We start from the raw sequence: 25,434 nt of genomic DNA, 5'->3' as shown, positions 1-25,434 counted from the left end.
GGCCAAGTGCTGTGTTGCGGAGTCAGGGCCTCTGGGGATCTGGGCCTGGCTGTGGCAGGGAGGCACTTCTGTGACATCACGTGCAGAGGAGGCGCCAGGGCTCAGAGAATATGCGGCGCAGGGAGGGCTATGAAAGCCTTCGGCTGCGCCGCTTTCATACAGATCTATGCCGGTGGCCGCAGCAGCTTTTGTTCCAACTGCGCCACGGCTAGGGAGTGGGGATTGTTAATGCCAGAGGGGGCAGGCGGACTGGCAGCAGACATAGGATGCTGCAGTAAAAGGATTTTTATCCTCCTATCTACAGTGCAGAGTCTTGCTTCATACCCTCCAGCTGCACCTTTTTGGCAGGTACAGTACCTTTTTTTATGGTCTGTTCTGATTTTTGGCTCTCCAAACTTCCATTGAAAGTATGGGAAAAGGGGCGTGGTCACATCCCTTTACCCTTGGCAACGCCCCCTTTTCGAATTTGTACCGATTTTCATGTGTAAATTGTTGGAGGGTATGTTGCTGCAAATGCAGTGGGCCTATTTTGGGGTGTGGACCTGGAGCTGCAGCTCCATCAGCCCCATTGTTAATCCTGCTCTGGGAACACACAACAGCCAAAGGGCAGAGCCTCCCATTGGATGTAACCTGTGTGGGAGGGCATTTCTCACCTAATCAGCTGTGGACTGGGTATGACAGACCTGCTGCTAACCCAATGAGAACTCCTAGCCACACCCATATATATGAGTTGTGCTCATAAGTTTACATACCCTAGCAGAATTTGTGATTTTCTGGCCATTTGTCAGAGAATATGAATGATAACTCACAAACTTTTCTTTCACTCATGGGTAGTGGTTGGGTGAAGCCATTTATTGTCAAACAACTGTGTTTACTCTTTTTAAATCATAATGACAACAGAAACTACCCAAATGACCATAAAGACTGCAGCAAAACACACTAACAGCCATGTCAGACCACCAGAGAACCAGGTTAACTAGAATGCATGGTTGCCTACCCTCCCTCATTCTGCAGGAGACTCCCTGAAATAATAACAATCTCCCTCACTCCCTGAATGGTCCCTCAATCTCCCTGAAAAAAAAGAAATCATAGATACATACATTTAAATGGGATAATCAGTGCTATTTCCCTGTATTGGTTATAATGATCCCTATGGCTACATGCATTTTAAAGGTTTCTTGTGGCTACTTACAGTATATGGAACCTCTTGTAAAACACAATACACAAACAAATCCTGCAAAATATAAGAGTATTTTCTTCAACAAGTAGATCTTACTAACTTTGGGGCTCATTTACTTTTGGATGTAAGTCATTTTTGTGACGCACCTCTCAGATGTAGCAGTACACGTCCGCGTTGATAGGTGTTACTTTCACAATCTCCCTGAAATGCTTTTTCAAAAGTAGGCAAGTATGCTAGAATGTCATGCAGGAATAAGTGTTTGTGTAACAAACTGTGACAGTGATATCTAGCTATTGTTCTCAAGCCTATAGCATTAGAGCTCGATAAGCAACGGGAGCAGTAATAATAAAGTATTTTCTTCCTCCAGCTGTAAAGGATTTTGTCCTTATCCCGGTACACACCACACCCAAAGACTCTGTGCAAGAGATCGATGAGCTGTATGATGTCTATCTGCATGTTAAAGAAAAGTGGGGGACGGAGGTAACAAGATACTAGTGGTATTATCATTGCGATGTGTATAGAACCAGCATAGCGTATTATGCAAACCTCACACAGGGTTCTAGATTGCTAGCTCTTGTGTACAGAGCTCTCTACCCATAGTTACAGTATGTCACTGGACGCTGATTATGTAACATTGTGAAATTGTATCAGTTTGTCCTTATGTAACTGGCTGTTTATCCTATATCCTTTGTAAGGCGCTGAAAAAGCAGAAGTAAGTATAAGTACCTTGTGTATATATGGAGGAGCATACACATTCCATACCGATAGCTGCAGTTTTAAGTATTATTACACTTTATTTATAAGGCGACACAAGTGTTTTGCAGCGCCGTACAAAGGACAGTACAGGGAGACAAAACTTGACATTACAGTAAATAAATAATAAGAATTTACTTACCGATAATTCTATTTCTCGGAGTCCGTAGTGGATGCTGGGGTTCCTGAAAGGACCATGGGGAATAGCGGCTCCGCAGGAGACAGGGCACAAAAAGTAAAGCTTTCCGATCAGGTGGTGTGCACTGGCTCCTCCCCCTATGACCCTCCTCCAGACTCCAGTTAGGTACTGTGCCCGGACGAGCGTACACAATAAGGGAGGAATTTTGAATCCCGGGTAAGACTCATACCAGCCACACCAATCACACTGTACAACCTGTGATCTGAACCCAGTTAACAGTATGATAACAGCGGAGCCTCTGAAAAGATGGCTCACAACAACAATAACCCGATTTAGTTAGCAATAACTATGTACAAGTATTGCAGATAATCCGCACTTGGGATGGGCGCCCAGCATCCACTACGGACTCCGAGAAATAGAATTATCGGTAAGTAAATTCTTATTTTCTCTATCGTCCTTGTGGATGCTGGGGTTCCTGAAAGGACCATGGGGATTATACCAAAGCTCCCAAACGGGCGGGAGAGTGCGGATGACTCTGCAGCACCGAATGAGAGAACTCCAGGTCCTCTTTTGCCAGGGTATCAAATTTGTAGAATTTTACAAACGTGTTCTCCCCCGACCACGTAGCTGCTCGGCAAAGTTGTAATGCCGAGACCCCTCGGGCAGCCGCCCAAGATGAGCCCACCTTCCTTGTGGAATGGGCCTTAACAGATTTAGACTGTGGCAGGCCTGCCACAGAATGTGCAAGTTGAATTGTGCTACCAATCCCACGAGCAATCGACTGCTTAGAAGCAGAAGCACCCAGCATTGTTGGGTGCATACAGGATAAACAGCAAGTCAGATTTCCTGACTCCAGCCAACCTGGAAACTATATTTTCAGGGCCCTGATAACATCCAGCAACTTGGAGTCCTCCAAGTCCCTAGTAGCCGCAGGTACCACAATAAGCTGGTTCAGGTGAAACGCTGACACCACCTTAAGGAGAAAACTGGGGACGAGTCCGCAGCTTTGCTCTGTCCGAATGGACAATCAGATATGGCTTTGTGAGATAAAGCCGCCAATTCTGACACTCGCCTGGCCGAGGCCAGGACCAACAGCATGGTCATTTTCCATGTGAGATATATCAAATCCACAGATTTGAGTTGTTTAAACCAATGTGATTTTTTAGGAATCCCAAAACTACGTTGAGATCGCCCAGTGCCACTGGAGACATCAAAGGGGCTGTATATGCAGTAATCCCTTAACAACTTCTGGACTTCAGGAACTGAAGCCAATTTCTTTCTGGAAGAAAATCAACAGGCCAAAATTTGAACCTTAATGGACCCAATTTGAGACCCATAGACACTCCTGTTTGCAGGAAATGTAGAAATTAACCTAGTTGAAATTCTTCCGTGGAGCCTTCCTGGACTCACACCCTGGCACATATTTTCACCTAAGTGGTGATAATGTTGTGCGGTCACCTCCTTCCTGGCTCTGACCAGGGTAGGGATGACCTCTTCCGGAATGCCTCTTTCCCTTAGGATCCGGCGTTCACCCGCCTTGGCGTCAACGCAGTTGCGGTAAGTCCCGGAACAGACACGGTTCTTGCCGAATCAAGACCCTTCTTAGTATCTCTTGAAGTTCCGGGAACCAAGTCCTTCTTGGCCAAACCGGAGCCACGAGTATAGTTCTTACTCCTCTCCTTCCTATCATTTTCAATACATTGGGTATGAAAAGCAGAGGATGGAACACATACACCGACTGGTACACCGACGGTGTTACCAGAGCGTCCCAGCTATTGCCTGAGTGTCTCTTGACCTGGCGCTTCAGATGGGACGCCATCATAACCACCTTTGGTCTTTCCCAACGGTTTACAATCATGTGGAAACTTCCAGATTAAGTTTCCACTTTTCCGGGTGGAATTCATTTATGCTGAGGAAATCTTCCCAGTTGCCCACTCCCGGAATGAACACTGCTGACAGTGTTATCACATGATTTTCCGCCCAGCGAAGAATCTGTCATTGCCCTCCTGCTTCTTGTGTCGCCCCGTCTGATAACGTGGGCGACCGCCATGATGATGTCCTACTGGATCAGCACCGGTTGACTTTGAAGCAGGAGTCTTCCTAGGCTCAGAGCATTGTAAATTGCCCTTAGCTCCAGTATATTCATGTGGAGAGAAGTCTCCAGACTTGACCACACTTCCTTGGAAATTTTTTCCCTGTGTGACTACTCCCCAGCCTCTCAGGCTGGTATCCGTGGTCCCCAGAACACAGTCCTGAATGCTGAGTGTGCTGCCCTCTAAAAGATGAGCACTCTGCAGCCCCCACAGAAGAGACACCCTTGTCCTTGGAGACAGGATTATCCGCTGATGCATCTGAAAATGCGATCCGGACCATTCGTCCAGCAAATCCCCTGAGATCTGCCGAATGGAATCGCTTCGTAAGAAGCCACCATTTTTCCCAGGACTCCTGTGCATTGATGCACTGATACTTGGCCTGGTTTTAGGAGGTTTCTGACTAGGTCGAATAACTCCTTGGCTTTTTCCTCCCGGAGGAACACCTTTTTCTGGACTATGCCCAGAATCATTCCTAGGAACAGCAGACGTATCGTCGGAAAACAGCTGCGATTCTTGGAATATTTAGAATCCAGTCGTGCTGTCGTAGAACTACTTTAGATAGTGCTCTTCCGACCTCCAACTGTTCTCTGGAACTTGCCCTTTTCAGGATATCGTCCAAGTAAGGGATAATTTAGATGCCTTTTTTCTTTGAAGAAACATCTTTTCGGCCATTACCTTGGTAAAAGGCCCGGGGTGCCGTGGATAATTCAAACGGCATCGTCTGAAACTGATATTGACAGTTCTGTACCACGAACCAGAGGTACCCTTGTTGAGAAGGGCAAATTTGGACATGGAGGTAATCCTTGATGTCCAGGGACACCATATAGTCCCCTTTTTTCCGGTTCGCTATCACTGCTCTGAGTGACTCCATCTCGATTTGAACCTTTTATGTAAGTGTTCAAAGATTTCAGTTTAGACTATGTCTCACCAAGCCGTCTGGCGTCAGTACCACAATATAGTGTGGAAAAATAATACCCTTTTCCTTGTTGTAGGAGGGGTACTTTGATTATCACCTGCTGGATATACAGCTTGTGAATTGTTTCCAATGCTGCCTCCCTGTCGGAGGGAGCCGTTGGTAAAGCAGACTTCAGAAACCTGCGAGGAGAAGATGTCTCGACTCTCCAATCTGTACCCCTGGGATAATACTTGTACTATCTAGGGGTCAACCTGCGAGTGATCCCACTGCGCGCTGAGACTCTTGAGACTACCCCCCCACCTTGAGTCCGCTTGCATGGCCCCAGCGTCATGCTGAGGACTTGGCAGACGCGGTGGAGGGCTTCTTTTCCTGGGAAGGGGCTGCCTGCTGCAGTCTACTTCCCTTACCTCTATGTCTGGGCAGATATGACTGGCCTTTTGCCTGCATGCCCTCATGGGAAAGGAAGGATTGAGGCTGAAAAGACGGTGTCTTTTTCAGCTGAGATGTAACTTGGGGTAAAAAGGTTGGATTTCCCAGCTGTTGCCGTGGTCCCCAGGTCCGATGGACCGACCCCAACTAACTCCTTCCCTTTATACGGCAATACTTCCATGTGCCGTATGGGATCTGTATCACCTGACCACTGTCGTGTCCATGACATCTTCTGGGTGATATGGACAACGTACTTATCTTGATGCCAGAGAGCAAATATCCCTCTGTGCATCTCACGTACATATATATAGAATGCATCCTATTAAATGCCCTATATGAATAAAATATTTTCAGTCAGGGAATCCGACCAAGCCAACCCAGCACTGCATCTCCAGGCTGATGGCGATCGCTGGTCGCAGTATAACCACCGTATGTGTGTATATACTTTTTAGGATATCTTTCCAGCTTCCTATCAGCTGGCTCCTTGAGGGCGGCCGTATCTGGAGACGGTAACGCCACTTGATAAGCGTGTGAGCGCCTTATCACCCTAAGGGGTGTTTCCCAACGCGCCCTAATTTTTGGCGGGAAAGGGTATAACGCCAATATTTGCTATCGGGGTAACCCCACGCATCATCACACACTTCATTTTATTTTATCTGATTCAGGAAAAACTACAGGTAGTTTTTTCACTCCCACATAATACCCTTTTTTGTGGTACTTGTAGTATCAGAAATATGCAACACCTCCTTCATTGCCCTTAACGTGTGGCCCTAATGAGAAATACGTTTGTTTATTCACCGTCGACACTGGATTCAGTGTCCGTGTCTGTGTCTGTGTCGACCGACTGAGGTAAATGGGCGTTTTTAACGCCCCTGACGGTGTTTCTGAGACGCCTGGACCGGTACTAATAGTTTGTCGGCCGTCTCACGTCGTCAACCGACCTTGCAGCGTGTTGACATTCTCACGTAATTCCCTAAATAAGCCATCCATTCCGGTGTCGACTCCCTAGAGAGTGACATCACCATTACAGGCAATTTCTCCGCCTCCTCACCAACATCGTCCTCAACATGTCGACACACACGTACCGACACACAGCACACACACCGGGAATGCTCTGACAGAGGACAGGACCCACACTAGCCCTTTGGGGAGACAGAGGGAGAGTTTGCCAGCACACACCAAAACGCTATAATTATATAGGGACAACCTTATATAAGTGTTTTCCCTTATAGCATCTTTATATATCTCAATATCGCCAAAATCAGTGCCCCCCCTCTCTGTTTTAACCCTGTTTCTGTAGTGCAGTGCAGGGGAGAGCCTGGGAGCCTTCTCTCCAGGCTTTCTGTGAGAGAAAATGGCGCTGTGTGCTGAGGAGATAGGCCCCGCCCCTTTTTCGGCGGGCTCGTCTCCCGCTATTTAGTGAATCTTGGCAGGGGTTAAATATCTCCATATAGCCTCTGGGGGCTATATGTGAGGTATTTTTCGCCAAAAAAGGTTTTCATTTGCCTCCCAGGGCGCCCCCCTCCCAGCGCCCTGCACCCTCAGTGACTGCCGTGTGAAGTGTGCTGAGAGGAAAATGGCGCACAGCTGCAGTGCTGTGCGCTACCTTTAGAAGACTGCAGGAGTCTTCAGCCGCCGATTCTGGACCTCTTCTTACTTCAGCATCTGCAAGGGGGCCGGCGGCGCGGCTCCGGTGACCATCCAGGCTGTACCTGTGATCGTCCCTCTGGAGCTGATGTCCAGTAGCCAAGAAGCCAATCCATCCTGCACGCAGGTGAGTTCACTCCTTCTCCCCTAAGTCCCTCGTTGCAGTGATCCTGTTGCCAGCAGGACTCACTGTAAAATAAAAAACCTAAGCTAAACTTTCTCTAAGCAGCTCTTTAGGAGAGCCACCTAGATTGCACCCTTCTCGGCCGGGCACAAAAATCTAACTGGAGTCTGGAGGAGGGTCATAGGGGGAGGAGCCAGTGCACACCACCTGATCGGAAAGCTTTACTTTTTGTGCCCTGTCTCCTGCGGAGCCGCTATTCCCCATGGTCCTTTCAGGAACCCCAGCATCCACAAGGACGATAGAGAAAACAAAAATAGAGTACAGGTAACAGAGAGCACCACAATTCTCAATGGGTGTCGTACGGTATGCCAGCGGTCGGGCTCCCGGCGCCCAGCATACCGGCGCTGGGAGCCCAACCGCCGGCATACCGACAGTGTGGCGAGCACAAAGGAGCCCCTTGCGGGCTCGCTGCGGGCACGGGGGCGCGCTACGCGCGCCACACTATTTTATTCTCCCTCCAGGGGGGTCGTGGACCCCCACGAGGGAGAATAGTTGTCGGTATGCCGGATGTCGGGATTCCGGCGCCGGTATACTGTGCGCCGGGATCCCGACATTTGGCATTCAGAAGACCACCCATTCTCAATACATATTACAAAAATACAGCTAAGATGTAAGTAGCGAGTGAGTGATCACCGTACTACTAGGAGCAGGTGGACATAGATAGAGATCAGCAGGAGAAAAAGCGGGTACAGATGGTCACTGAGTAGGAGAGAGCTGCGAGTAAAATGTGTTGAGAACAAGAGGAAAGAGGGCCCTGCTCTGAAGAGCTAACAATCTAGTAGGACGTAAGTAAAGGGCCCTACACACTAAAAGATTATCTGTCCAATCTGGCTGATTGGAAAGAAAATCTGGCAATGTCTGGGAGCAAATGGCAATTGACTATTTGCTGTCAAACATTGGAAAACAGACAAAAATGGACTTTAAGACAATTTGGTTAAGTTTGTTTCATTAAACCAATTTATCTGAACTGTTTTTGTCCATTTTCTTGATTTTGGGAGCAAATTGTTGATTGTCATTTGCTCCCAGCCATTGCCAGATTTTCTTTCCAAACAGCCAGATTGGACAGATAATCTTTAAGTGTGTAGGGCCCTTAACATGTAAAGACATCTGCAAGTGCTGCTTGTTTGGGGGGGTTGAGAACTTTTTATTGTTTCATTGCTGAAGAGCTGATCACCACAACAATATCTGGTCCAGGACACCTCTGTCCCTTACACCTACCTAAGAGTAGTATGTAATATAAATGTGATAAAGGCTTAATTATAAGGCACCACCACCATACTGGGGAGGGGGGGGGGCATACAGCATATTACACAGTCAAAGAGGAATGAAAGACAAAGTAGTGGACACTCATTAAACATGGAGAGTAATTCCAAGTTGATCGCAGCAGGAATTTTGTTAGCAGTTGGGCAAAAGCATGTGCACTGCAGGGGGGGCAGATATAACATGTGCAGAGAGAGTTATATTTGGGTGGGTTATTTTGTTTCTGTGCAGGGTAAATATTGGCTGCTTTATTTTTACACTGCAATTTAGATTGCAGATTGAACACACCCCACCCAAATCTAACTCTCTCTGCACATGTTATATCTGCCCCCCCCCGCAGTGGACATGGTTTTGCCCAACTGCTAACAAAATTCCTGCTGCGATCAACTTGGAATTACCCCGATAGTACGATACATAAAACGTAAATATGCATATCTGCCATTCTTGAGGGGCACACCAGGAGCATTGTTCATGGTAAAAGGGGGCATGGCCTTGTGGCAAGGGATGTAGACTTGAGAGAAATGCTGCGATGCCGCCTGTTTTGGTCACACGGGTGGCATGCCCAGCACTCCGGGAACTGCCGGTTACGCCCCTAGTTCCTCTCTTCAGTAAATAGACTTGAGTGCATGTGCACAGTGGTGCAGAGAGGGGGGGTGGGTACTCCTGGCCCAGGCCTGTTGGAGGGGCCTGGGTCCTGCCGCCGCCACCCCCCTTCCCCCTCCCTGCTTTATAGACAGTGGCATTTGGGGGAGGGGGAAGGGGAGAGCAGTGACTGCTGCTTGCTACAGCTGACTCACTCCCAAGCTCAGCACATACACTGCTGTGTGCTGTGCTGGGGAGAGAGGCGGCTGCAGAAGCAATCACCCCTCTCTCTTCATTCGAGGGGAGGAGGAGAGCGATCACACTTGCTTGCCACTGGCGCACATCAGTCCTCATGCCGACACTCTCCTGTGCAGCTTTGCGGCCGCACAAAAGCTAATATTTTTTAAATTTCCTACGGAGGGGGTCTGGCCACACCGCCCTGCATTGGCCCCACCCCCGCCAGTATCTGAGCTCAGCACAGCTGTCAGTGCCCATGGCATCTACTCACCACAAAGCAGCGAGTGAGAGGGGACCCAGCCCACCGCGGAAAACTCTGGCCCCATGGGTGGGATGGCAGGACAGTGCCCAAAAGATAGGATTGTCCCACCAATATCAGTATGGTTGGGAGGTATGCATATGAATTTAACAAACAAGTGTAGTAGGTAGAGTGAATATAGAACATGAATAATATAAGGACACACATGTGAGAGAGATGGGAGCAAATAGGATAGGAGGGAGGGCCTCGCTTATGAGAGCTAACAATCTATTGGGTAAGGGCAAGGCTGAGAAGAGAGGGGGGATTAGCTGTGATTAGCAGAGAGCTGACTTCCTGTAGGCAGCCACTCCCTGCCAGATCATCAACCCTAACTGGCTTCTATCGGCTGCAGCCGATGCAGTCCATTGAAGCCAGCGGTTTGCACATGCGCAGTCAAGCCTGTCAGCTCCATTGTGCAGGTGCCAGGACCTGGCTGGCGGCAGGGGCTCTTTCTCCTCTCCTCCATAAATGAAGGAACTGCCGCTGATCATAATTAAGCACAGGTGGCTTAATGAGTACCTCAATTAATTTGATTTAACCATCTGAGCTCAAGCATGGATCTCACTAATACCTGGTCTGTTAGTGCACCCTGAGGGCCGAGGTTGGGAAATACTGGGTTATTGGGTGAGGGCTTCTGAGAGCGGTCTCAGAAGTCACCTCCGTAGTGCAGGTGTGACACTACCCCAACAGGGAGCAGCAGATGTCATACTGGCTGATCACTGTTACTTGAGGATTTTTATAGCATACTTCACTTTTTTTTGTTTATTTATTATACAGAATATTATTTTACTTGGGGATTTTAATGCGGATGGAGCATACGTCTCAAATAAGAGAATGAAAACAATAAGACTGAGGACCGATCCGTGCTTTCATTGGTTAATCTGTGATGACACTGACACTACTGCCACCAACACAACTGACTGCTCTTATGATCGGTACGTAAGACAAATACGGCATCTTCTATTTTTTGAAGCTGAAAATTTATTTGTTTCTTCAGCAAACATACATTTATCTCTGCAAACAGGCGTATTAAACCCCTCGAAAATCAATCTGCAAGTGATACTGCAAACTACAAGCGGTGCTTTTAAACTACATAGACAGCTGAATCTGCCCCCTACCTCTCATTAGCATGGAACGCCAACACTAGGGAAAGAAAGCTAACATTCAGATGTGTCATCACCTATGGACGCAAGATGCGCGGTATAACAGTAGTGATTTCCATACTTTTTCCTACGTTCCGTATCTTATTCACATTGCAACGGTATACAAAGTACCAGGCACTGAGGATTAGTGTTCTGGGAGCAAAACTGCATATTAAGCACAACCGCATGTGGCAGGAGTTGTGCGCCTCACTCGTATAAGTCCTCCGTCTTTTGCCTTTGTTACAGAGGTTAGTGGGTGAGTTGCACACAGTAGCTGCACGTATTCCCACCACCAGTGTACCGAGTAGCCCTGCATTGTACTTTTGTTGCATTAGGGATGCAAATAAGTTGCATAGTTTGTGATAAAGGCGGGTCTTTCCTACACTCAGACATGCGGGGGGATGCCCAGACATGCGGCTGGCCTTGAGTTGTGTGTCGCTGCCGCTGGCCGCAGCGGCTGCGTGAGACGTCATGCAGCCGCCGCGCCCCCCCCCCCCACGCCTGCGTTGGCCGGACCGCGCCTACTAAATGGCGACTTAACACCGCCGTTCAGCCCTCACCTGGCCAGCGACCGCCTCTGTCTCAGAGGCGATCACTTGGCACCGACGATTGCCATGTGCTGGCACACTGCGGCGCCAGCGCATGCGCAGTTCCGACCCGATCGCTGCGACAAACTGCAGCGAGCGATCGGGTCGGAATGACCCCCCAAAGTCTGTAGCAAGACCCATGGCATGGCTTAGTCACATGGGGGGTCATTCCGATCCGATTGCCCGCTGCAGTTTTTCGCAGCACAGCAATCGGGTCGGAACTGCGCATGCTGGGCAGTCTTCGGTGCCCAGCGATCGCCCCTGAGACAGAGGTGGTCGCTGGTCGGGGCGGTCTGGCAGGCGTGGCCGGACCGCTGGGGGGCGTGGCGCGGCGGCTGCGTGACGATTCACGCAGCCGCTGCGGCCAGCGGCAGCGACACACAACTCCCGGCCAGCCACAGGAGCTGCGCTGGCCGGTAGTTACTCCACAGATACAAAGGCATCGCCTCTGTGCGATGCTTTTGTATTTGTGGGGGAGGGGGGGGGGGGGGGGCACTGACATGCGGGGTGGATTAGCCCTGTGCTGGGCGACCCCCCACATGTCTGAGTTTACGATCGCAGCTGTGCTAAATTTAGCACAGCTACGATCAACTCGGAATGACCCCCAAAGTCTATGGATGTGGACACATCTGTGAGATAAAGTCATTTTTAATGTTCCCTTATTACTTGCAAGAATGCTGTTTTAGCGTGCAAATCATAGTTTGTAAAATGCTCCTTCCCCCAACAAGGACACGTTTTTTCAAGACATAGAGCCCAGTCCCATGTGGCAAACGCAATACACAGAGCCCAGTCCCATGTGGCAAGCGCAATACACAGAGCCCAGTCCCAGGTGGCAAGCGCAATACACAGAGCCCAGTCCCATGTGGCAAGCGCAATACACAGAGCCCAGTCCCAGGTGGCAAGCGCAATACACAGAGCCCAGTCCCTTGTGGCAAGCGCAATACACAGAGCCCAGTCCCATGTGGCACGCGCAATACACAGAGCCCAGTCCCATGTGGCACGCGCAATACACAGAGCCCAGTCCCGTGTGTACACAGAGCACAGTCCCTTGTGGCCAGCGCGATACACAGAATACATTCCTTGGTTGGCACTGTGTTACACAGAGCAGTCCTTTGTGGCCAGCACAATACACAGAGCCTGTTCATTGGTGACCAGTGTTACAAAGAGTGCAGTCCTTTGTGGCCAGCACAATACACAGAGCCCATTCCTTGTTTGCCAATGAGTTACTTGGTTGCCAGTGTGTTGCATATAGCCCAGTCCCTTGAGGCCAGCACATCACAGGGCCCAGTCCTTTGCAGCCAGCGGAATACACAGAGACCAGTCCTTTGCGGCCAGCGCAATACACAGAGCCCAGTACCTTGAGGCCAGCGCAATACACAGAGCCCAGTCCTTTGCGGCCAGTGCAATAGAGCCCAGTCCTTTGCGGCCAGTGCAATACACAGAGCCCAGTCCCTTGCGGCCAGCACAATACACAGAGACCTGTCCTTTGCAGCCAGCGCAATACAGAGCCCAGTCCGTTGCGGCCAGCGCAATACACAGAGCGCAGTCCCTTGAGGCCATCGCAATACACAGAGACCAGTCCTTTGCAGCCAGCGCAATACAGAGCCCAGTCTTTTGCGGCCAGTGCAATACACGGAGCCCAGTCCTTTTCGGCCAGCGCAATACAGAGCCCAGTCCTTTGCGGCCAGCGCAATACACAGAGCCCAGTCCCTTGAGGCCAGCACAATACACAGAGACCAGTCCTTTGAGGCCAGCGCGATACAGAGCCCAGTCCGTTGCGGCCAGCGCAATACAGAGACCAGTCCTTTGCATCCAGCGCAATACACAGAGCCCAGTCCTTTGTGGTCAGCGCAATACACAGAGCCCAGTCCCTGGCAGATAATGCATACTGACCTTCCCATGTGCCTCTCCCTTATCACACAGCTACTCCCAGCAGTTTCCTCAGCTTCGCTGAATTTCAGCAGCCACTCAGCATTCAGTGACTGACAGTAAACACAATGGTGCTGCCAACAGCCTAGTATCAGCTCTCTAACCCAATGGCGCACACAGGCAGGCTGGACACTTTTCTTTCAATAGCGGAAATGGCAGCTAGGAAGGAGGAGTCAGTGGTGACAGATGTGTAATAAACCATGGCTAAGCATTACATTACTTCTTTCTTAGGATAGTTGTCCACGAGGCTCTGATGAAGTATATTGTCCCTAATTCTGCCAAGCCTTTTAACTTCCAGCAAGAATACAAACTGACAGATGATGAGGTAAGATCTGAAACCGGCACCATCTGAATACAGCAAGGTGTAAGAGTGATTACATGTTGGGAAGAATTATAACAGCGTATAATTAGTGCTAAAACTATTAACATTTTTGTTATGCATATAAATGCAGGCGACAAGTCTTACTATTGTCTGAATAAATCATTTCTGCCACAAAGTATCTAACACAACAAACCAGTCACAGACAAGGATCACAGAGCCTAATTCAGACCTGATCGATGTGCTGCTAATTTTGCTGTCCTGCGATCAGATAGTCGCCACCCAAGGGGAGTGTTAATTCGCCCCGTGCAAGTGTGCGATCGCATGTGTACGCCGTGCAATAATGTCCCTTAGTCAGCGGACAGCTGCAAATCCGTTCGCACCTCACTCACCATCTAATGATTTTTCCGCTGTGTGCAGTCTGTGCGCAGTCCAGGACTTACTCCTACAGTGCGATGAGAACAGGCTGATCGGGTCCGGAGCTGACGTCACACACCCTCCCTGAAAACGCTTAGGAACGCCTGCGTTTTACCCGACACTCCCAGAAATCGTCAGTTACAATCCACAAACGCCCTCTTCCTGTCAATCAACAACATTAGAATGGCTGTGCGAACGAAATTTTTGCACCAGCTTGTTGGTGTTTGGCGACGCGCGTGCGCATTGTGGTGCATACGCATGCGCAATCGATAATGGCCCTCTGTGCGAATGCGCACAGCAGCGATCAGGTGTGAATTAGGCCCACAGATCCCTATATATCATTACTGAGTGTGAAAAGATGTCTATGTTGCATTCATGATAAGCAATCTAGTACATAGAATACCTACAAACACACATTTTCCATATTATTTAGGGATTAGTGATCCCTATGGTTTGCTTGGCTAACGTTCCTTTCAGCCAGGGATAAATAGATTATATTGCTCCATAAAGTCAAGATTCTAAGATATTAGGTCAAACACAACTTGTAAATTGACACTTAAGAGCTGATTGGTTGGTACTTTATCTCTCTCCAAGCTTTTATACATCTGCCCCAGTGTTCCTAAATTTGGTCCTCATCGGACCCTAGCAGTGTGTGATTTTCAGGTATCTGCAGGAATAATTAGCACCACCTGTAAAATTATTGGTCGTAATTCAATTGATTATCGCGCACGATCTCCCATCTAATGTGCCGGGAGATCGCAGGGGCAATATTCAATGGAGACCAGTTATCTCGCTGATCGTGCCCATAAAGGTCGGGTTTAGCTACGTTAAGCCCGTCCAAAATGCTGGACGCAATCGAGAAAATTGCCGTTTGGGCGGCCAAACGGGTCACTTTTCACGCATTTCAGCTCACCACCGCCAGAGGGTGCGGACTGTAATGCAGAAGCCGGCAGCCATCACGCACAAACGGAGCAACAATTGAATAGCTCCGTTTGAGAGACATCTAGTGGCTGCCGGCGGGATAAGATTTGAATTCCGGCCATTCTGTTAGTTAATTACCACACCTGTGCGCGCCAGCTAGATGATCTGAAAAACATGTACTGTTAGGGTACCAGTAGATCAACAGTGCTGAATTTATTCTGTCCAGAGGACTACAAAACAGGCCCAGCCATGAAGCGGTTCAATGATGGGTGAATGGCATCAAAATATAATTACATACCAGTTTAAACAAATCTGTAATTCCGTTTGTTCACAGGCTCTGGCAGTAAGCGATCACTATCCTGTGGAAGTAGAACTAAGCAGAAGCAAAGGCAAAGCAGCAAAGAAGAAATAATCCTGAAATTGTATCATCGGTTCCCCCATTTCTTTAGGGTCATCGACTCACAACACAGACTCTTTCTCTACACCCAGGTTCAATCACTTGGGCCCATGAGAATATAGCTACAACACGTCAAAATTAGAGATGAGCGGGTTCGGGGTTTTACTCGGATTTACTCGTTCTCAAAACGGCATCTTATTAGCTATCCAAAACAAAAGACATCCGTGAGCCAATAAGATGCCGTTTTGAGAGCAGAGTAAAACTGAACCCGCTCATCTGTAGTCAAAATAGAGAACACTGATCCCTACAAAAATCTGTACACACCACATGTATTGCCAATGCAGTGTCACATTCCAGGGTCTTTCATTTCCTGTATGGTGTTGACATTCATATTCAGATGGGTTGTGAAGTTCCTGGCCTGTCATAGCGTTCCTGTTCGTTGCTGAGCCAGCTGCATGGGAGCAGCCATGTTGTTTCCATGTCAGGTGACTGCATCTCCCAACCTAGTTCATGCTTCCAGTAGTAGACACGTGCTCTCTATTTAAACCTTCATCTGTGGTTCAGTCGACAGAACAACTTGCTCCCTAGCGTAGTGATACTCAAACTCAGTCATCAAGGAACGATAACAGTCCAGGTTTTAATGATATCCATGCTAGAGCACAGGTGCTTTAATTAGTACTTCAGTCAATTTGATTTAACCATCTGTGCTCAACCATTGATATTTTTAAAACCTGGACTGTTATGAAGTGTTGAGGGCCGAGATTGGGAACCACTGCCCTAGTGTGCTCCTCTCTGACCCTGGTCACCTTGTGTGATTACATGCACTCGGCTCTTCAGTATCCAGCCAGTGCTCCTGTGGCCAGTACTGCTACCACATTTAGCGCATCTGCTGTCATCCAGTGTTTCTGTCTGCTGCCTGAGTCCTGTTGCTCGGGTGGTCTTCAGTTTGCTGGCTGTCGGGATCCCGACGCACAGTATACCGGCACCGGAATCCCAACACCCGGCATATCGACATCTTTTCTCCCTCTTGGGGGTCCACGGCCACCCTGGAGGGAGAATTGATAGCGTGGCGCGCATAGCGAGCCCGCAAGGGGCTCATTTGCTGGTGGCCGGGCTCCGCCGGCATGCTGGCCACTGGCATACCATACTACACCCCTGTTGCTCTACCTGCTCTCTATGCTGTTACCACCAGTGGGCACCATTACTCGGACACTAGCTGCACTCAGTGGGTGGCACAGCAGGACAGGGAAAGCAGGGGCCCTAGAAACTCTGCCCGCACGCATCACAGTAGGCCCATGAGAACAGGCAGGAAAATACATGGACAGTGATATGATCACTAGTGTTTCCTACATAAGAGATTATGTTTAATGAAATGCAGGAAATGTTTTCCAAAGTGCCCCTAATGTCAGAACTTATGAACATCAGCCTATGACGGTGCATGTTAAATTATATAATAATGTTGTAAAACATGAAAGGCTTCCGGTGTGGCCGGGGATGGTTGCATGCTCACAGAGCTCCCATCTTCAGCTGCACACTCAGCCTGCATCCTGCCGCCGCCAGCACTCCAGGGACCGAGCACCGTATCGTCAGCGACCACGGTGCCTGACGCAACCATCATCTGTGTCCCCAGAGCCCTGAAGCTGCCCACTGAGCACCAACTCTACCCCATGCCGAGAGGAGTGGAGGCCTGATGGAGAAGGCTCAGATCATCAGTGAGAAGGAGTCCTTGCCGGCAGGAGGAGCAGAGAGGAAAGAGCACCGGGACCTGCCCACGGCCACTATTTTGCTGCCTCCCCGTTCATCAGTCACTGGTCCCTCTGCGCTGGGAGGAAGGGTATCAGCAAGCTCTCCCCCCTGCGCCACAGGCCACCCTGCCTACAGTATTTCCCCACCAGCGGTACCCTCCAGCTATCGGGATACGGTCATTAGGTTGACAACACTTAGGTCAACATGGTCACTAGGTCGACATGAGTTTTTAAAAAAGACAAATCATTTTTTTTTTACTTTTTCATACTTTACAATCCACGTGGACTACACTTGAGAACGGTAACCTGTGCAGAGCGCAGCGGTAGCGGAGTGAGGAACCTTTCCCAAAGGATGGTGAACGAAGCGAGCCATGCGAGGGGACACGGTGCACTAATTGGGGTCCCCTGTCACTTTACGAAGAAAACAACACCAAAAAAAAAAGTAAAAAAAACCCCTCAAGTTGACCTTTTTCCAAGTCGACTTAAGTGTGCTCAACCTAATGACCCATACCCCAGCTATCCGCCAGGTGCAACATCGTCCGCATTTGGCATCTTGGCGGCCTGGACCCGACCTTTCTGCACCCTGCTGCTCCGGACGCCGCTATCATCTTCGGCCATGAAATTGACCTTCTACAACCCTGCAGAGACTGCCGGACCACCGGACGTCTCACCCAACCTCCCAGCTACATTGGCCTCCACACCGACTCCCTGGACCACCTTCGGCACTGGTAAATTCTGGACTCTCTATATTAGGCATGTCAAACTCGTGGCCCTCCAGCTGTTGTGAAACTACAAGTCCCAGCATGCTTTGCCAGAAACCTTCCACTGATCAGCTGGTAAAGCATGCTGGGACTTGTAGTTTCACAACAATAATATAGTATGTACTTTCTGCCTGCCCCCACCACCCAATGCCTTCTGTAGTCCTCCTCTCCGTCAAATCGGGTATAATCCGTGGTGGAACCCCGCCCTATCTGCATCACCGTGCTGTATTTACTGCTCCCTGATTTACACCATGTACTTCTGCCACACTGTATGCTATACCTCCACTGACGGGCATCCTCCGTGGGCAGGTTGTACTTCATGTGGCTCTATTCAAACAGGGTATATCATTCCGCCACACGTATCAGTTTACCCATGTATGCCTTGGGTCCTTGTATGGCTCACCTCCCACAGCATTTAACTGTTGTAGCGCACCCAACATGGCAGCCTAACCGTGATGTAGTCAGGATCCCGACGGTCGGAATCCCGGCAGTCAGAATATAGATGCTGGGATCCCAACCGCTAGAATGCCGGCAGCGCCACCACAACAATTTCCACTCCTGGGTGTCCACAACATGGAGTGGGAATAAAACCTGTGGCGAGTGCAAGCCACCAAGCCCACTGCATAGCGAGCCCACAAGGGGCTTCATTTCTCATGCTCGTGGTTGGGATTGAATTATTTTTTATTTTTTTTAAATGGAGCTGATGGTTAGGGTGGGATCCTACTCATTGTGTCATCTCTCCTAAGTGCCACCTATTGCACCCAAGCTGCATCATCTAGTACCATGTGCAGATTGTATGTATGTATGTATGTATGTATGTATGTATGTATGTATGTATGTATGTATGTATGTATATATATATATATATATATATATATATATATATATATATATATATATATATATATATATATATATATATATATATATAAAAAGCAAAAGTGACAGCACTCAAAACCATAGTTATAAATGGTGCAATGCAGTAAAATAACAAAGGCACTCGCTTTTCCAGCTCACTGGAAAAAGCAAAACAAGCCAGCACTCACGATTTAGATGAAAAAAAAGATTTATTCCATATGAATCTCAATCGTGAGTGCTGGCTTGTTTTGCTTTTTCCAGTGAGCTGGAAAAGCGAAGAAAAAAATAAATAAATAATGTGTATATACATATATATATATATATATATATATATATATATATATATATATATATATACACACACACATATACACACACCTGTGGAAGTTATTACCCAGATTGTCTGCACCAACTCTGCAATATGCTTATTGTGATTTCTAGGTTTCTGATGTTTTCTAATTTTTTTCTGTGCGAGTTTCTAGAATGCCAAATTCTTGTACAATGTACCATGTTTCTGATGTCTGTAAAGCAACTTTAAGACCTGCAGGAGAAAAAAGTGCTAAATAAAATTCTAAAAATAAATATTGTAATAATTAAAACAAGGCAAATGTTGGTACAAATACATATGGCCTGTCAAGAGATACACAGGTGGAAAATGGTTAAGAGCCACTGCTTAAAATTATGTGTTTGCATACAAAGGCAAGCTGGGTCTCTCCTGTTGTCATGAACTATAAATCCCAACACGCTTTGAGACACAGGTCTTAAGGGCCCCCACACACTAGAACGATAATGCACGATTTCATCCAAATTCGGGCAGATATATCAGGTGAAATATGGCATTTTGGATGTGTATCCGATCCGATGCATGTTCCCGTGAGGGTCAGATCGGCTCCCCTAGATCTTTAGTTCTGCACTCGTGATATGTCAGTTCCCACAGGCATGGCTGGGATCACATAAGATATATTGCATGCAAAATGTACCAAATCGTATAAAATCAGTCCCGGGAAAGTTCAAGGGAAATCGCCTCAGTCATATCGTGGTAGTGTATGGGACCCTTTACCAGCCATGCTGCAACAGAACGGTAGCCCCAAGCCCTCCAGATACTGTTCCGTTTGGTGGGACAGGTTGTTGCACAGTATCACTACAGTTTTTCTTCAATTGTGTAACAATTTAAAGTACTGTATAGGACATCTCAGGAAGATGTGAAAAGAAAAGTTACTGTTGTATGTATAACTCTTCACGATACCTGATCACACAGTTATTACTGTTGTGCTATAGGGAGTGTCTCAGTCTACGAAATGCCAGCTTTTGCAGGCCTCCATTTCTCAGCAGGGATGACTGCAAAATTAAAAGTGGCGCGAATATTAAGTGCAAAACACAGTATGTGTTGCACTTGAAGGTTTGCACTGACTGGTGCTCGTGTCACAGAGAGAGGTGTGCGCTGACTGGCGCTCGTGTCACAGAGAGGTGTGCGCTGACTGGTGCTCGTGTCACAGAGAGAGGTGTGCGCTGACTGGTGCTCGTGTCACAGAGAGAGGTGTGCGCTGACTGGCGCTCGTGTCACAGAGAGGTGTGCGCTGACTGGTGCTCGTGTCACAGAGAGAGGTGTGCGCTGACTGGTGCTCGTGTCACAGAGAGAGGTGTGCGCTGACTGGTGCTCGTGTCACAGAGAGGTGCGCGCTGACTGGTGCTCGTGTCACAGAGAGGTGTGCGTTGACTGGTGCTCGTGTCACAGAGAGGTGTGCGCTGACTGGTGCTCGTGTCACAGAGAGGTGTGCGCTGACTGGTGCTCGTGTCACAGAGAGGTGTGCGCTGACTGGTGCTCGTGTCACAGAGAGGTGTGCGCTGACTGGTGCTCGTGTCACAGAGAGAGGTGTGCGCTGACTGGTGCTCGTGTCACAGAGAGAGGTGTGCGCTGACTGGTGCTCGTGTATTGGTGTCACAGATGGGTGTGCACTGACTGGGGCTCATTAGAAGAAGAGAACTTTTAGGGAATATTGATCTTTTTATGAGAACTATTCCTCATCTCCTTACTGTTACAATAGTGTGGTCCTGAACATGGTTAATACTTGTTCTAGACAGCTGTGGGTTAATGGATGTTACAAAACATTAATCATTTTATATGACAGGACACATCGTTTCCCGAAGCGCATTTCACTTATGGAAAGCTTTCTCAAGGCTTACAGTAGTACAATTAAAGGTTATATTTTAAAATTAAATACAAGGAAAATGTGCACCCAATAATCCAATTATTTTCCTTTTTCACATTTATCTCGACTGGTGCTTGTGTATCAGTGTCACTGAGAGAGAGGTGTGCACCGACTGGTGCTTGTGTACCGCTGTCACAGAGGGAGTTTTGCACTGACTGGTGCTCGTGTATTGGTGTCACAGAGAGGTGTGCACTGACTGGTGCTCATGTATTGGTGTCACAGAGAGAGGTGTGCACTGACTGGTGCTCATGTATTGGTGTCAGAGAGGTGTGTGTACTGACTGGTGCTCATTAGAAGAGAACTTTTGAGGGAATATTGATCTTTTTAATAGAACTATTCCTCATCTCCGCACTGTTACAATAGTGTGGTCCTGAACATGGTGAATATTTGTTTTAGACAGCTGTGGGTTAATGGATGTTCTAAAACATTCATCATTTCATATGACAGGACACATCCTTTCCCGATACACATTTCGCTTATAGGAAGCTTTCTCAAGGCTTATAGTAGTACAATTAAAAGGTTATATTTTAAATTAAATACAGGGAAAATGTGCACCCAATAATAACCCAATTCTTTCCTTTTTCACATTTATCTTGACTGGTGCTTGTGTATCAGTGTCAGAGAGGTGTGCACCGACTGGTGCTCATGTACCGCTGTCAGAGGGAGGTGTGCACCGACTGGTGCTCGTGTACCGCTGTCAGAGGGAGGCGTGCACTGACTGGTGCTCGTGTATTAGTGTCACTAAGAGAGAGGTGTGCACTGACTGGTGTTCATATATCGGTGTCAGAGAGGAGTGTGCATTGACTGGTGCTCGTATATTTTTGTCATTAATTCCCCTTTTACACCAAAGTCCTGGGTCTGACCCAGAATTTGGAACACCATAACAACCCAGGTCAGACTCCTTTCAAACCACCAGCCCCAGGTTATTCTTGGGTCAGAGCAATTCACATTGTACACAGGTACACTGCCAGCACTTGGAGACGACATGATCTCCTTGCGCTGAAATGCGGCTCACAGTGCCATCTAATCAAAGTCCACGCCAGGACCAACCCTGCACGCTACCCTGGCAAAAATCCCAGATCACTGGACCTTGGTTAACTCTTTTACACTGAGCCACAACCCGGGTTAATCCAGCAATAACCTGTGTTAAAAGTTTAGTGTAAGAGGGCTGCATCCTGACATGTAATTTCCACAATCTAAAGGACCGGCAATGACATCACAGGATTATTATGGGTGTAGTATGGCTGACCAGCGGTCTCCTGACCGCCGGGATCCCGGCAGCATACCGACGCCGGGATCCCGGCGGGGAGAGGCGGGTGCAGCAAGCCCCTTGCGGGCTCGCTGCGCTCACCACGCTGCCACGGGTTCTATTCCCACTCTATGGGTGTCGTGGACACCCACGAGTGGAAATAGTCCCTGTTGGTCGGCATGCCGACCATCGGGATAGTGGGGGTCGGGAGGCTGGAGGAGGTCATGTGAAAGTCGGTCTCCCGACCGTCGGTCACATGAATACCATCCAATTATTACCTCATATGTCAGTCTCCATTCACTCATTTTCTGTCCACTAGTGAAGTAAGAAAATGGAGTTCTCTTTACACATTTATTTCTTTGGGGAAGGGGACACATACGTCATGGGAGCAAGTTTAACATTAGTTTAGTCTCAGATGCCACTGCATTAAAAAACAAAAAGGGGCAGTCACAAAAACGTGTATTATCACTGTACACAGACATAGAAGAGATCCGCACAGAGCCGCTACTCCCGGGAGATCCTCTGAACCCAACACAGGAAACAAAGTCATGTAAACAAGCGGATCACTTCTTGCCAGATTTCTTTATTCCGCCGCCAGCTGAAGAACAAAACAAATACATTTTTGTTAACATAGCTGGCAAGTGCTGAATTAGAGTGACGGGACAGTCACTCAATGTTATTACAAGGGTGAAGCCACCATACACCAATGGAGAGGCTGAAGGATATTATAGGGAGAGACGACACAGCTCATTTACATTAATACAGTAAATAGGATTACACTAAGAATAAGCCATAACTCAGAGCACTCTGCTCATGTAACATGTTGCCTGGGAGCCAAGGTGATTTGGAGATACACAAAGTATAATGCCATCAAGCAGGGGCTGACCTACTCTGCTGGCTATATAACGGTGTGGAGAACCCCCAGGGCTTGTGTCCGCCGGCATTAAATTACAGCCCCCTCTTTGTAATAGGTAAATGGAGGAAAAACAGAAATTCAGGTGACTCATCTGTATAGAGACCCTGGTAGAGTGCACAGGACTGTAGGCACCATCCCTCTAGAGAGACCCTGGTAGAGTGCACAGGACTGTAGGCACCATCCCTCTAGAGAGACCCTGGTAGAGTGCACAGGACTGTAGGCACCATCCCTCTAGAGAGACCCTGGTAGAGTGCACAGGACTGTAGGCACCATCCCTCTAGAGGGGTGGTCTTCTGTTTGCCGGCGGTCGGGCTCCCGGCGCTCAGTATACCGGCGCCGGGAGCCCGACAGCGGGCATACCGACAATTATTTTCCCTCGTGGGGGTCCACGACCCCCATAGAGGGAGAATAAAATAGTGTGGCGCGCGTAGCGCGCCACCGTGCCCGTAGCGTGGCGAGCGCAGCGAGCCCGCAAGGGGCTCATTTGCGCTCGCCAAGCTGTCGGTAAGCCGGCGGTCGGGCTCCCGGCGCCGGGATGCTGGTCGCCGGGAGCCCGACCGCCGGCCACCCGTAGTGAACCCCTCTAGAGAGACCCTGGTAGAGTGCACAGTACTGTAGGCACCATCCCTCTAGAGAGACCCTGGTAGAGTGCACAGGACTGTAGGCACCATTCCTATAGAGAGACCATGGTAGAGTGCACAGGACTGTAGGCTCCATCCCTAGAGACCCTGGTAGAGTGCACAGGACTGTAGGCGCCATCCCTATAGAGAGACCCTGGAACACTGCACAGGGGGTTTGGATTGATTTGCTGGCGTTTGGGATGCCAGTGATCAGAATCCCAAAAGGGTAAGGTAATGCACCCTCCCCGCTGCCTAAACTCAACCCTCCCCTGGTGGGGAGGGGGGGGGGTGGTGCCTAAACCGCAGACCCTCCCTGCAGCATGAACCTAACCTCCCCCCAACCCACCGCGTCCTGCATCAGTTGGATGCTCGTTTGGGATCCAGGCATTGGGTCGTTGACCCTATTCAGGATGCCAGTGTCAGCATTTCGAGTAGTGTCGGTATTCCGGCGTCTATTCCGACAGCAAGGACCCTAGCCGGATACCGTGCACAGGACTGTAGGCACCATTCCTATAGACACACTATGGTACAGTGTACAGAACTGTATGCACGAGATCTATTCAATTTGCCGGCTGTCGAGATCCTGGTGGTCAAGATACAGACGCTAGAATCCCGACAGCCAACAATGCCCGAGCATCAGCTTTATTCTCACTTGCGAGTGTCCGCAACACCCATAGGGTGGAAATAGAACCTGTTTTGATCGCAGAGAGCCAACGAGTCCGCAGTGTGGTGAGAAACACGAACCTGCAAGGGGACTCATAGCGCTCGCCCCGCTGCCGGCATTCTGCCCGGCGGGATGCCACTGTCGGGATATTGACAGCTGGCATCTTACCTGCTGGGATTACGTATGCACCATTCCTAGAGCGACACCCTGGTATGGGTTAGGTTGTGTATGTCCAGCGGTCAGGAGACCCCCAGTCACAATACCGATGGCGGGATCCCTGCATTTACATGCCCTGCTAGGAGGGGGCTGGGCTCGCCACAGGTTCTATTCCCACTCTATGGTGTCGTGGACACACGAGCGGGAATAGTCCCTGTTGGTTAGCATGATGAAGGTGGCGGTATTGTGACTGCCGGTCACATAACTACATCCCCCCGGTACAGAGCCCATGATTATCAGTGAAACAGATGATAGGACAGGGACAGTGGAAAATTAGAAGATGCTGCACTTTCCTGTGACCCGGCTGCTATCCTCTACTAGAAGTAATGGGCGTGGATACTAGTGTCTCTCCATAGACATCAAAAATGGGAGAGATCTAATAGTGTTACAGTATGTAAAGCATAATGGGGATTATTCAGAGATATGCCGACTCCCTGTACAGCGCTGCCGACGGACGATCCGCTTAGACTGAGGCATACAACCCTCATCTCAAGCTGAAAGCAGCTCTTTGTGGGAAATCCTGGGTGTGTGTTTAGTGTATGTGGGCCACATCCTGCCAGGTAGAACTTACTGAGTGGCCCCTTCTGCGCTGCTTTGCCCTTCAGTTCGTCCAGCTTTTTTTGCTCTTCTTTCTGTTTCTGCTTGAACACCACATCCTCCTAAAATCAGAAATAAAGTAACAGGTTCACTGAAATCCTACTCGCACGTAATCAGTAAGTAGTGGGATTTTCACTATTACAAACCACACAAGCCCCTTTTTCCACA

The 25,434-nt window shown here is 48.8% G+C and overlaps 2 protein-coding genes across 2 annotated transcripts in view; one reads left to right on the top strand and one right to left on the bottom strand.

The window, feature by feature from the left end:
- The window catches only part of LOC134958428 (deoxyribonuclease-1-like), an 84,769-nt gene extending 65,980 nt beyond the window's left edge, over positions 1-18,789 (top strand). Inside the window, exons 6-9 of the mRNA XM_063941026.1 lie at positions 1,548-1,660; positions 10,496-10,653; positions 13,608-13,701; positions 15,368-18,789. Coding sequence (XP_063797096.1) covers positions 1,548-1,660; positions 10,496-10,653; positions 13,608-13,701; positions 15,368-15,445 — 443 coding nt within the window. The 3' untranslated portion in view covers positions 15,446-18,789. The remainder of the gene's footprint in view (positions 1-1,547; positions 1,661-10,495; positions 10,654-13,607; positions 13,702-15,367) is intronic.
- Positions 18,790-22,590: 3,801 nt separating this feature from the next.
- The window catches only part of TMA7 (translation machinery associated 7 homolog), a 32,449-nt gene continuing 29,605 nt past the window's right edge, over positions 22,591-25,434 (bottom strand). The window contains exons 3-4 of the mRNA XM_063941025.1: positions 25,241-25,328; positions 22,591-22,851 (exon numbers count right to left, since the gene is read on the bottom strand). Coding sequence (XP_063797095.1) covers positions 22,817-22,851; positions 25,241-25,328 — 123 coding nt within the window. The 3' untranslated portion in view covers positions 22,591-22,816. The remainder of the gene's footprint in view (positions 22,852-25,240; positions 25,329-25,434) is intronic.

This window comes from Pseudophryne corroboree, chromosome 9, assembly GCF_028390025.1.
Source record: "Pseudophryne corroboree isolate aPseCor3 chromosome 9, aPseCor3.hap2, whole genome shotgun sequence".
Classification (NCBI taxonomy): domain Eukaryota; kingdom Metazoa; phylum Chordata; class Amphibia; order Anura; family Myobatrachidae; genus Pseudophryne; species Pseudophryne corroboree.
This window is presented reverse-complemented; position numbering and strand designations above follow the sequence as displayed.